The sequence below is a fragment of the Anas acuta genome, chromosome 15 (genome assembly GCF_963932015.1).
Source record: "Anas acuta chromosome 15, bAnaAcu1.1, whole genome shotgun sequence".
In the NCBI taxonomy this organism is placed as follows: domain Eukaryota; kingdom Metazoa; phylum Chordata; class Aves; order Anseriformes; family Anatidae; genus Anas; species Anas acuta.
The window spans coordinates 17178012-17190044 of NC_088993.1; the positions used below are offsets into that span (position 1 = coordinate 17178012).

Here is a 12033-nt window from a genome sequence, read left to right on the forward strand (position 1 = left end):
AAGTCAAAATACATCACGTAAGTAAACACTTGGAAAACACCTCATCTGCTGGACATGCAGGTTGGGTGTTTTCCCGAAGTTACTCAAGATACATCTTGCTGATTTACTGTTTTCTGTGGTATTTATGACTTCTGCAATATTTGTCAATCTATATTGACACTACAAAGTGGAAACTCAGAAGAGAAAAGCAGACCTTAAACTTATTGAAATACCAGCAGAAATTAGTTCAAGGGAGATTCTTCCATCATGCCGGACCCTACGTCATCTTTCCTACATGAATCACTCAAAGCTTTTGCGTCCTCAAGAAGAGGAAAGTTACTCCATATATAGAGCAAATTTAGATTGGAAAAAAAAAAAAAAGAAAAAAAAAGAAAAGAAACAAACCCCACAACTTTTCCCCTTGCTGTTTTTCACATCACACAGTATCTATTGAAGGGACTGAGCATACGGAGCGCTCCAACACCCCTCCAAGACACACACCTTTGGGGCTGGTGTTCCCAGTCAGTACCAGGACACGAGCACAGCGGTCACCCCATTCTCGCACTTTTATCACAGGATTTTGATTTGAACTTCTGAACCGAGTCCTTTAAACTTAATTCGAGCACAACCTTTAAGCCACATCCAGCTGCTCATTTCATGCCACAGCTCTCCCCTACCATTCCCCTCCATCTCACAGCCCCCAGCACCACGAACACCCCCGGCTCCCCTGGATATCCCCATGAGCATCTCTGCTCCCCACCACCCGGGGGGGGCTCCGGGAGGGCCTCACTCGCCCCAAAGGGCCACCAGCACTTGGGGGGCGGCCACATTAGACGCGACCAGCCCCTGGCCGCACACCCCCAGGTGCGTGCGGGGGCTCCCAGCACCCGTCCCCCCCCCGCCCCCCAGCACCGCAGCCGGGCCCAAATTCCCCGGGGTGTCCCGGTGCCGTCCCCCCGCGGTACTCACAGGGCCGTGGCGGCCGGGGGGGCTCCTGGGGGGCGCTGCAGCCCCCGTGCCGAGCAGTTGGCGATGCAGGCGGCGCCGGGCCGGCCGTCGGTGCAGGTACAGTCGGCGGCGCAGGGCTGGCAGGAGGGGGCCGGGGGTGGGGTGGGGGGGGTCCTGCCGGCCGCCAGCCCCCCGCACAGCAGGGAGCAGAGCAGGCACCAGCCCGAGAGGGGCAGCCGCGCCGCGGGGACGCCATGTTTGCGCTGTGATCCAGTGTCTCCATTTCCAAAAGGCATCTCTCCCTACGGGCATGGCATGGCCCCGCAACGCCGCTCCCCCGGCCCAGCCCGGCCCAGCCCGGCCCGGCCCGGCCCGGGCCCGGCCGAGCTTTGCTTCGCTCCTCTCCTCGCTGTCCCGCTTCGTCCCGGTCCCGCTCCGCCCGGCTCAGCACCCCCCGGGCATAGCGGCCTCCCCGCAGGGCTGCGCTGGCTCCCACCGCGGTGCCCGGCCCGGCCCGGCCCCCGCTGGGTTCTCCCCTGCTGCTGACAGCCCCGGCCCGGCACCGCCCGGCTCGGCTCGGCTCGGCTCGGCTCGGTTGGGCTCGGCTCGGCTGTGCCGTGCTGCTCCGCCCGGGCCGCGGCCCCGCCGCCTCCCGCTCCGCCTCCCGCCCGGCGGAAACCCGGCGCCGCTCCAGCCCCGCCGCCCGCCCCGGCCGCCCCCGCCCCGCCCGGCCCCGGCGCCGCCGGGAGCTGCGGGGAGCTGGGGGGGGAGCTGCGGGGTACGGGGGTGCTGCAGCCACTGCCCCCCGTCCCCCCCAGCAGGGCCAGCCCCGGGCACGGAGCCCCCGTTCCCTGCTTCCCTCCGGCACCCCCGGGCCCCCCCCGGGCAGCTCTGCCTCCCCCCGAGGGCAGCACGGGGGTCGCCTGCCCCCCCGGCTGTGCACGGTGCCGAGGGGTCACAATTTGGTGGTTTTGCGTCCTGGCCGGGCTGCAGGGTGCGTGTTACACACCTAGGGCACGGTGGTAAAATTGGTAAAATTGGTAAAATTGGTAAAATTGGGGGGGGGGGGGTGGAGAGGTGGGGGCAGGCGCTGCCCGGTGCTGTAATGGGGACATTGGGCTTCCAGTGCTGCTTGTGTGTGTGTGTGTGTGCAAAGCCTGGCCCCAGCCATCAACCGAGGAGGATGGACGGATGGTCAGATAACACGTGGAATGGAAGAAATGATTGCTTTTGAACTGCTCGCCATCTCCAGTGCCGCATCGCTTTGGAAAGCAGAGCCATCAGCTCCTGCCCAGCAGGGATTGCTCGCAGCGTGGCACCAGGCTGCTGAGAAAGGCAGAGGATCCTGGGGGGAAGCAGCGGGCAGGGGCCTGCCCCCACAGGCCAAAAGGCTGGGGCAGGGAAATTTGAGGGGCTTGGACCCAAAGGTGGTGCAAAAAGTCCTGCACATCCCCCAGAGCCAGGTGCTACTGAGCTCATGTATGAAGTGCCAGCCAAAGACACTTTCTGCTTGGAAGACTTGCAGATCTGGACAAGACTTTCAGCAGGGGTTTTACTAAATAAGAACAAGAGCATTTTGCCTATAAACTTTTTTTTTTTTTTTAATGCAACTACGTTACTTCTTGCGGCCCTTTGTACCTTTTAAAATATTTATACGTAACATTGAAGTTCAGCACAGGAAATCACAGCTCAGCCCTGCTGCCAAGCATGCGAGTGTGCCCACAGGAGCCCCTGGGACCGCCCGCGTGCACAGCTGAAGCCGCAGCTGAAGCCAAGTCTGTGCAATCACAGCTGCGGCAGCAATTGCCATCTAAGAAATCCTGCTCTCAGGGAGAGGGGCTGGATGGGTGACAGGCAGTCACTCACCTGGAGAGGTGTCGCACCCCTCCACCAGCCAGCTGCCCAGGCAAAAGGCCCTTTGTTCTTGTCCAAAGCTGCCTGCAAAGCGCAGTGAGGCTGGCCTCCTGCCCTGTGGGGGCTGCCCGCTTGCTGGGGGGCTCTGTCACCACCCTGTGCTCTCCAGCAGCCGGGCAGCGAGCGTGCTGGGGGGCTGCCATCCTGACACTACCGCAGGCGTTGTGTCGGTGGGGCTCTGTCAGCTCTGGGGCTCAGGAAATCTTCCTGGGAGCTTTCCGAGGAGCACCCACAACAGAAGGGGTGGGAGAGAGAGGTGCTGGCTGTCCGAGCATCTGAACGGCGTGAGCAACAGGGAGCCAGAACAATTGTTTGGGGTGATGTGAGCCTGAGCCTGCTACCACTGCTGTCATTCTCTAGGGACTGACCTGTGAGCCCTGGTGTATGCCCGCTGAGGGCTGTGAAGCTTTGTGCCTGCAGAGCTGCTCGCTGCCCCTCTGCTCTACCTGTGGGTATGGTCTGGACCCAACAAAGCCCATCAGTGCCTGCTTGGCTGGAGGTGTGTGTGTGCCATCCTGTCGAAAGCAGAGGAGTGACAGTAGATTGTATTAGCTGGGGTTCTGCATTTCCTCATCCAAATGCTGTACGAGCCTTAAATAAGAAGCCTGACAGTGTCTGATTTCACTCCTTGGCATGGTGCTTAATGTATGTGAGAATTTACTTTCCGAAAACATTTTGTGCCTTTTGGACTTGAAATCTACTGTAAAGACACATCGTCTTCTGCGTGATGTATTGTGCCCAAAATAGCTCAGCGGTTACTACTTCCTCATGTGACTACCATGTATTTATTTCCGCTCCCTCAATTGTAAATTGCTTTCTGTTTTTCTTCCCTAATCTTCTGCACTGATGTCCATATTTCTTAAGATAACAGCGAGGAGAAAATGTCAGCAGATTAGATCACTAATGTAATCCAGCGGATGTAATGAGGTTAAGGGCTCTCCCCCAAACGCTGGGGCTGCCAAGCTGTAATGAGGGCAGCAAACAAGGAAATAATTGAGTGAGTGGGAAAAGAGACAGCAAATCCTGATCAAGTTGCAAGACAACAATTTGTTCACATCGAACCATAATTTTTGATCTTGGAGGAAGGTCTCATTGCTGAGCTGGGATGGATTTTAAAACGCAGACTGCGGAAAATGATGGAAGTGGAAAATGTACTCGGGGGCCGGGAGGCTGTTGCTCACTGCGAGGCGGGGAAGGGCTTCTTGTGGGGACGGGATTCTTCTGGTCCCTCCTCCTGGCAGGAGGATGGAGAGTTTCTCAATACTGTTTACTCGAAGTAGAATTAAAACCCAACTCAGAGGGTGTTAATTCTCCCTGTCCCACCAGCAATGCAGGCTGAGCGCACCCAGCACAGCAGCAGACACGCTGTGGTCAGCAGAACGTGACAGGGCTGCGGCCAGCTGGGATTGTCCCCGCTGCCTCCAGCCAGAGCCCAAAGCTCCCCAGATGTCTGCGGTGGCACCGACGGCCCCGAGACCCCACCAGCAGCACACAAACGCAGCACCTTGGCTGTGGTTCAAAGAAAGCAGGAAAATAGCCTCCTCCTAAACTTCTGCCCCCCTTGTCACAGCCTTCGGGCCCTTTGGAGGGCAGCTGTGCTAACGTATGGCCACGTTGCTCATTTTGCCATTATTTCCCTGCTTGCACAGCTTGCCCTCAGTAGATGTCCAGGGGGTAAGAACTTCCCACTCGCCTTTACCTGGGACATGAGTACCTCCGAGGAGATGAAGATTTCCATTTCTCCAGGTGGAGGGAGCTGCTTCCATCCCTGCAGGTTGTTGCTTTGGGGCCATCTCCTGCCCCCCAGGCCTGGCTCCTGCTTTGCCTGCCAGCAAAGCGCTCCCCAGCTGCTATCCACGACCAGATGACTGCAGCCAACCTCCTCATGCTCCACTGCCTTTCATCCAGACACAATACTTCTGCTTGCCTAGAAGGCCCGGGGGAGAGGACAGCTGAGCTGTTATCCTCTGTTATATCACACTTGCCACCGCTGATCTACATTTGTTTTTCTTTTGCAGGGCTCTTTAGCTGACTTCATATCATGAGGCATAACTGCTGGTCCAGTGCCTTGGTGCGGTGATGCTGAGACCTGTGACAGACATTCCCTGGCACCAGCTGCTCCTCTTGGCACCTTTCGGATAGGGCTGAAAATTAAAAGCAAGGAACTCACCACCTCCATAGTGTTGGTGCAATAAATCCCAGCCTGGGTGCCTCCTGCGTGGCTCAGCCCTGCTGAGAGCTGTGGGGGTCGCGAAGCACCCCCTGGGCGAGCCGAGAGTGGGCACCCCCCTCCCCAAAAAAGCATCCTCCGGGCTGGAGCTCTGGAGCTCTGCGCTGCAGTTACTCCTCGGCTGGGTTTGGTTTGTGAACGCGTGGCGCCCTCTAGTACCGCCGGGCTGCCCTCCTCGCAGCCTTCATCCTGGCTTTAAAAAATAAATAAATAAATAAATAAAAAATAAAAAATGAAAAAAGCCTGCAAGGCCCCACGAGCAGATGCGCACTACAGCCAGATGCAAAGGGAGCTCAGACAGACAGGCACCCTGCCTGTCCCTATCAGTGACACTGCTGAAGGTCCCAGCTCCTGCCCTCAGCCTCCCCCTGCACGGCTGTGCACCCCAGGACAGCACCAGGACAGTCCCTGCTGCCTGCACCTCGCAGCCCAGGACCATGTTAGTCCTGGCTCAGCCACTGGGAGAAGGGGCACCTTAACCCCTATCCCAAACATATTTAATCCACGAGGGATGAATTCAGCCGTGATCTCCCTGTCTGAGGGCTCCCAGCTGCCAACCTGCACTTGCTGGGCACAGGATGCAGCAGACGAGGTCAGGATGTGTTGGCCTGGCCCTGCTGTACTGACAGCACAGTGCCCACAGCCGGGTGGGATCCATGGTGTCCCCCAGCTTCTCCTCAGGTGCCTGGAAAAGGGACCCCCTGTCCCGGCTGTCCTCAGGGTGATGCTCGCCAGCGAGGCACGGGGCTGTCATTTTGTGCGGGGTTTTCAGCTGCACGAGGCTGAGCTGAGTCAGCAGTGCCAGCACATGCCCCCGTTGGGCTTATTCCGGATGAGTTTTGTGGGCAGTTTCAGCTCAGGAAGTGAATTTATTCACGCTGATCATTTTCATCCATTTGACATAGCGTGAATGCAAACCAGAGCCGAGCGGTTTCAGTGACAACGCTTTCTGCTCAGTAACTTAATTGGTGGCGATTCTGGTTTTATTTACCAAACGCTCTTTCAAAGCAAACAAAATGTCATGATTCCTCTCTCAATAGGTTTTGAAGTTCCAGGCTTTTGCAGCTCAGGGGATGCTGCTGCTGAGCACGGGCTGGCAACGGGTGCAGGGTGCAGGTGCCCTGGGCAGTGGCACCGGAGCTGACCATGGGATGTGACCAGCACCCATCCAACCTCTGCACGGCTCCCCCGAACCACAGACGCTCCTGCTCGTTGTTAGAGCAATGCTGGTGTCCACACACCGTTAGGAGGCATCTCAGTGCTGGGGCTGGTGTTTGTAATTGGGGCAAATTCAGCTGGGTAAAAAGCCAGGGAGGGGCTGGAGCTGCTCGCTCCCTGCTGCAGGGGCCTTAGGAAGCGGTCTCCCCTCTTGTTCCCTACTCACACCCACTGGTCCTGGCATCGCCCTCTCTCCCTTCTCATGGAGTAATTTACACACAAGGACAGAACTCAACCAGGAGGTCAGCAGTGCTGGGCATGTCCCCATGCACAGGCATCCCCCAGGATCACATCTGCAGCTGCTCCCACATGCCCTCTGCCTCAGCCTCCCTTGGCAGCAGGCTTCCAGTTACACTTGTGCATTTGAAAACTTGGGAAAATATGATTTTTTTATTTTTTTTTTTCACTCAGATGTTCCTCAAAAGCTATTGCCTTTTAATGCGATGATGCGAATAAAACTTCTCTGTGCTAATTAGTGCTGAGGAAGCTGAAGCCAGAAGGCAGCCAGCGGAGGCAGAAATATGCATTCAGAGCCTTTGGACTTGCTGAATTCTGGTGAAGGCCAGGAACTGGCAGCCCGGAGGCTGTTCTCAGAAGGGCTGGCAGGGAAGGATCCGCTGCACCACAGTGGGATTGCTTTTGAGAAGCCAGCTTGGAGAATTCACTTGCCAGCAGCTTTTTTTTTGCTGTGAATTGGCTGTAGCTGGTTGCATTTGGCTGTGCCTCGCTCCATGCCTTCCCCAGGCAGGCCTGATCACTTACACATGTGCGCAGCTTTTCAGATGTGATTAGTCCCTCTGATTGCAGAAGGACAGCTAATGCAAATCAAATTGCTTGCAGACAAAATGTTTGCAGGACCAGGACAACCCTTAGCTTTGTTGGGGAAGAAGATGTTTCCAGCAATAAAGAAGAAATGCTTTTAAACAAAACAGGAAATTGTAAAATCACAGAAAATGGTAGGCAAGAAGATGCCGGCTGAGTGGCTCTATCGAAGCTGATTACATTGCAGAGCTGAGGGTGCCTTGCAACGCCTGGCTCTGGGCTGCTCATGCTGCTCGCTCATTGTCATCTTCAAGATAAAACTAATTGCCCAAACTTACTGGAGTTTTGCTGGGTGGAAGTGCTAAGCCTTCCTCAGAAAGCATTAACAAACATTATTAAAGCTCCGAGATGCTTCTTCATAGCCCAGATTATTAATTAGTTGGAGCAATGCCACCTGCTGAGAGCTCAGACCATGAGGACTCATTGCAGGTGCGTTGCTCCTGGGCTGATAACTACTGCCTGGTGCTGCCTGCCTCTTGTTGGTGACCTGCCTTAGTCCTGATGGGTGGCTGAACGAGCCCTGGGGACAGCCCTGCACCTCCCTAGCATGCAGCTCTGCCTCTGCCAGCTCGTACAAAGCTCTCACAACACCAGGAGCAGGAGGTGAAGCTGCTTTTCCCCTGCTGGTGAGGGGACAGCGCAGACAAGCCCACGGCGAGCAGCGATGCGATGGCTTGCTCCTGCAGGAGCTGCTTCCCTGGCCTGGCACTGAGCGTCTGACTTGTCCTCTGGAGCAGCAGCTTTATGAGCCTCTGCACGCTGCCGTGCTAGCTCATTAGGGCTGCTTGTTATTTTACAGGGCCCCAAAGAGCGCTGCACACATGGCTGAGCTGTGGCTGGCCCGGGGTATCTCTGGGTCTGTAACGCCTGAGCTGCAGATGGCAAAAGATGAGTTTTTGGGGGTAAAATGCTCAAGCTCTGGGGGCTCTGCCTCCGAGGGTGAGAGGCTGGGTCCTGCTGATGGTGCAGTAGAAAGCACCCCTTGGTCCCTCCTCTCCCTGCCCCACATGCAGGAGGATAAGCAGCCCCCCAGCACTCATGGTGCTGCCTGCACCCAGAGGTGCCAAGCCTTGGCCATCCCCGCACCCTGCATCCTGCTGCTGCTCCTGCACGCAGCGTGCACCCGAGCGTGCCCTGCAGCACCCCGGGGCCCTGGGAACACAGCCCCAGCCGAGACAGCAGCGGGACATGAGCCAAGTGCAGGTGCTGGCCCCGTGAGGAAGGCGAGAGCCTGGGCTGCTGCTGCTGGCCCTGGCCCGACCGGCACAACCCCATCCCTGCTGGGAACGGCTGAGTGCGCAGATAAAGGTCACGCCGTGTGGTGTTTACACACTGGCTTTTGAAACTATAACCACATTCCAACCCTTCCCCGTTGCAGGATGTCTCTGTGCAAAATATCTTGGATGGTTTTAAGATGAGATATTAGAAGATATTTCTGAAATATTTGATGTCACTGAGGCATGTCAGAAAAGCATTTAAAATATACCAAATAGCTTGAAAGTGTCTTTTATTTTGGAGGCTGAGCATTTGTTACCCAGCCTCCTCTCTCTCTCCATAGGACACATTTCAAAGGCCTTTTGAATATCCGACTTCATCATATTTGAAAGCTCTCGTGGGTGACTGCTGGAGCAGAGCCGGGCCGAGGGCTCTCATGCGCTCAGTCCTCCACCGGCTGAAATCTTGGCTCATTTCTGTCTTGGCACAAGTAAAATTAATTTCCTGGCCTCGGCCCAGTCCAGGCTCATTAGGATCTGGCACGATCACCCTGTTGTGCGCAGAAGGGGCGGGTGGGGGCGCGGGGCAGCAGCGCCGTTACCTGGGGATGCCCATGGGGAATTGCCGAGGCAGTCCCTGCACCCCAGCACCCTGCTGGCAGGGAGCAGAGCCCTTCAGGTGCAAGGGCTCTGTGTGTCTGCTGTGCTTTGTTTTGCAGTTCATTGCAGCAGCCAGGCTTGCCGTGCTTGCCCCAGGTACAGCTCCTGCCTTGGGTGCTGTGTATGGGTAACCCCAGGCTGCTGTGCCCCACGTGCAGGCACCAGGGCAGGCAGCTGGGAGCACCGAGGGCTTCTTGCCCTGTTGGGGAGGAGGAGACTGAGCCCCCCTTGGTGCTGCCACTGGCAGGGGCTTGCCAGGAAAGATGTTTTCTTCTCTTGCCTTGGCCTTTTGGAGAGGCGACATGGGCTAATGGGGCACTTCTGTGGGTGAAGGAGCACCCAGGCTTTGCCTCTGGGCTGCACGTGCTGGGATAATGGCATCCAACCTGCTCCATCATCCACTGAGCCCTTTGGGGGCTGCTGCCACTTCCACCACTTGCTCTAAAAGCAGCAATGTGTGCGAGGTGTTAACTTGGCAGCCTGCAGGGGCTGCTTGCAGGGCTGGGGGGCAGGTGGCAGCTTTGACCCCAGCCCTTTTGGGGTCCCACCAGCAGCAGAGGCAGCGCGGAGCCCTCGGGCAGTGCCAGGCAGGGGAGGCCAACGCAGTGCTGCTCGTTAAACAGGACCTGCCCCGTGAATAAATTATGGGTTTGAATGCCAGGAAACAAAGACTGGGCAACAGGCTGAGCTCCCAGGCTCCTGGTGCCCAGGGTTTGGTGTGTGTGTGCTCTGCGGGGAAACAGCGGTGATGAAGGGTGGGCGAAGAGCAGGTGGAAGCTGCCCTTCGGGACAGATCACAGGGAGAAGCTAAGGAGCCAAGGATGGAAACAGAGGGACTGCGCTCAGAAGAGATGGAAAATGAAATAAGCAGACAAAGGAAGGAGGTTTGCAATATAAGACTTGACTTGGCAATATAAGAAAGGGAAGAGACAAAAACAGTCTCCCAGCAAAACATTGGAATTTAACTTTCACAGCTGCAAAAGGAAAACAATTGCTTCCCACACAAAAATAACTGATGGGCTGCATTGATGAGAAGATGTCTGAGGAATTTCAATTAAAAGCCAGCGACACTGACAAAGGCAACAAGATTGAAGTGTTCAGAGGTAAGTGAGCAATGGGGAGGGAAGAACAATAAGTGGCGAGGAAGGGAACAATGACTGCTCAGCTCTGTGTGGGCTGGGACCCTTCCATGCAGGCAGAGGGAAAGCGCTCGACTCACCCAGCGTGGCAGGAGCCGTGGTCCCCAGCACCACGCGTGTCCTGTGCCCACTCCCAGGACATCTCCGTGCCTCTTGTGAGTGGGCACTGCTCTGGAGGCAGAGGTGCTCCTGAAGGAGGGTGTTGCATCTGCCTGACAGCTGGTGGAGGTCTGTCTGCTCGTGCACAACACGAGGCTGAGCTCCTGGTGTATTGCCCAGGCTCTGTCACGCCTGCATGGACAGCACCGTGCCTGACGCATTGACCCCAGCACCACAGTGTCACCTCTGTCTGCCTGCACCTCCCGTCCAGGTGCTGTCCATGCCTTCAGGTCCTTTCTAAACAACACCTCTAAGACTTTAGAGTCAGAGCTGTTTGCCCTCGGCAAATGATCTGTAGCAGTAGAGAAAGCGAGAAGGGACACCGGGTTTACAAGGGACTGGGGGAGCAGTTCCCGTAACCTTGGCTGGAGGCACTGCAATAGGTGAGAGCAGAGCAGGCTGAGCTGTGCTACGAGCAGAGCATGGAAAGAGCCTGCACCGGCTCTCCTGCAGCTGCCAGGGCACCAGGCAAAGAAGATGAATATCTTCCAAGACAGTGCAGCTGACATCGTCTCCGATGGGAATAGCTCGTCCTTGCAGCCTTCCTGCTGCAGACACAACTCCGCTCAGCCTGAGCCGGCAACAAAGTAGGAGAGAGAGCAGCAGGCTCGGGCTGTTGGGAAAGGCATTGGCAGATGCTGGTGAGGACAAGGCGGGTGTCCCTGCCTGGGGGGGCAGTGCCTGGGGGCTGCTGCTGTGGCAAGGAGCAGTTGAGGCCAGGAGAGCACAGGAGCTGCTGCAGCATGAGCCAGGGACGGAGCAGCTTGGGCCAGCAGGAGGAAGGAGGGCTGGCCTCGTGCTGAAATCTCTCGCTTGGCTATGAGCACGGCGTGCAGCTTCTGGCACACAGAGAACCCTGCAAATTTCCATCTCGGAGAAAACAGCTAGATTTAAACCCCCAAAGTGCAGTGTTCGTGCAGAACAGCTGGTCAGAGCCAGTGCCCAGCCCCAGCCCCAATCTCCATGTCTCCAGCTCTGCGCAGAGCTCTGTCCCCAGGTGGGGGAGGCTGAGCAGAAAGCAGGTGCCATCCTTAATGAGCTCGTTCATAACTCCTCGTATAGGCAGGCCCTGCCATGGGGATGTGTGTGTGCATTGCCCAAGGCGGACAGAAACACCCAAAATGCAGTGCCACAAACAGCCTCCTCGGCTAGCAGCCCTGATGGGGATGAGCTGATTTTCTGCCTTTAAAAACAAATCTACTCGGGCATAGGTATACCAGAGTAGCAAACAGCCACCATCGCTGCTGGCCCTGTTCAGAGCCCTGCCAGATCCCGCAGTCCTGCTTCCCCAAGGCACGCCGTATCTCCAGGCGTGTGTTGTTCCATTAATCTATTTTTAGCAAATACATTCCCCTTATTTCAGCTGCAGTTATCTGATTAGTTCCTGTAACTATATGGGGAACAACATTTCCAGGCATGACTGAGATCTGTGAGCAGGCTGTGCCTCTTCACACACATTTTCGGAAGGAGAGAAACTTGCTGGAGGTGCTCCTCCCGTGGCCGTGCTGCTTTGAGTGCTTGTGGCACTGCACAAGGCTGAGCCCTGGGGCTGGGGGCAGCGGGATCAGCCCCGCTGGCAGCTCTGCAGCACGCGACCTTTGATAAGGGCTGCAGCAAGCAGCACGCTTCCCTGCTGCCGCCCTCGATAAGGGGCCATCCTCGTACAGTGTTGCTCTGATGCGGCCGTGATAAGCAGCTGGCTTTGTTTGCTCGTGAGCACGAGGCTCTTCAAGATTTCCATCACCATCAG

The 12033-nt window shown here is 56.7% G+C and overlaps 1 protein-coding gene and 1 long non-coding RNA gene across 3 annotated transcripts in view; one reads left to right on the plus strand and one right to left on the minus strand.

The window, feature by feature from the left end:
- PKD1 (polycystin 1, transient receptor potential channel interacting) overlaps positions 1 to 1602 on the minus strand; it is an 84214-nt gene extending 82612 nt beyond the window's left edge. For both annotated transcript variants that reach the window (XM_068698880.1, XM_068698879.1), the window contains exon 1: positions 949 to 1602. In XM_068698880.1, the coding sequence (XP_068554981.1) occupies positions 949 to 1223 (275 nt within the window). In that variant the 5' untranslated portion in view covers positions 1224 to 1602. The remainder of the gene's footprint in view (positions 1 to 948) is intronic.
- Positions 961 to 4480, plus strand: LOC137864624 (uncharacterized). Its single transcript, XR_011101577.1, has 2 exons — positions 961 to 1044; positions 3202 to 4480. It is a non-coding gene; the product is annotated as an uncharacterized lncRNA (long non-coding RNA).
- The last annotated feature ends 7553 nt before the right edge of the window (positions 4481 to 12033 follow it).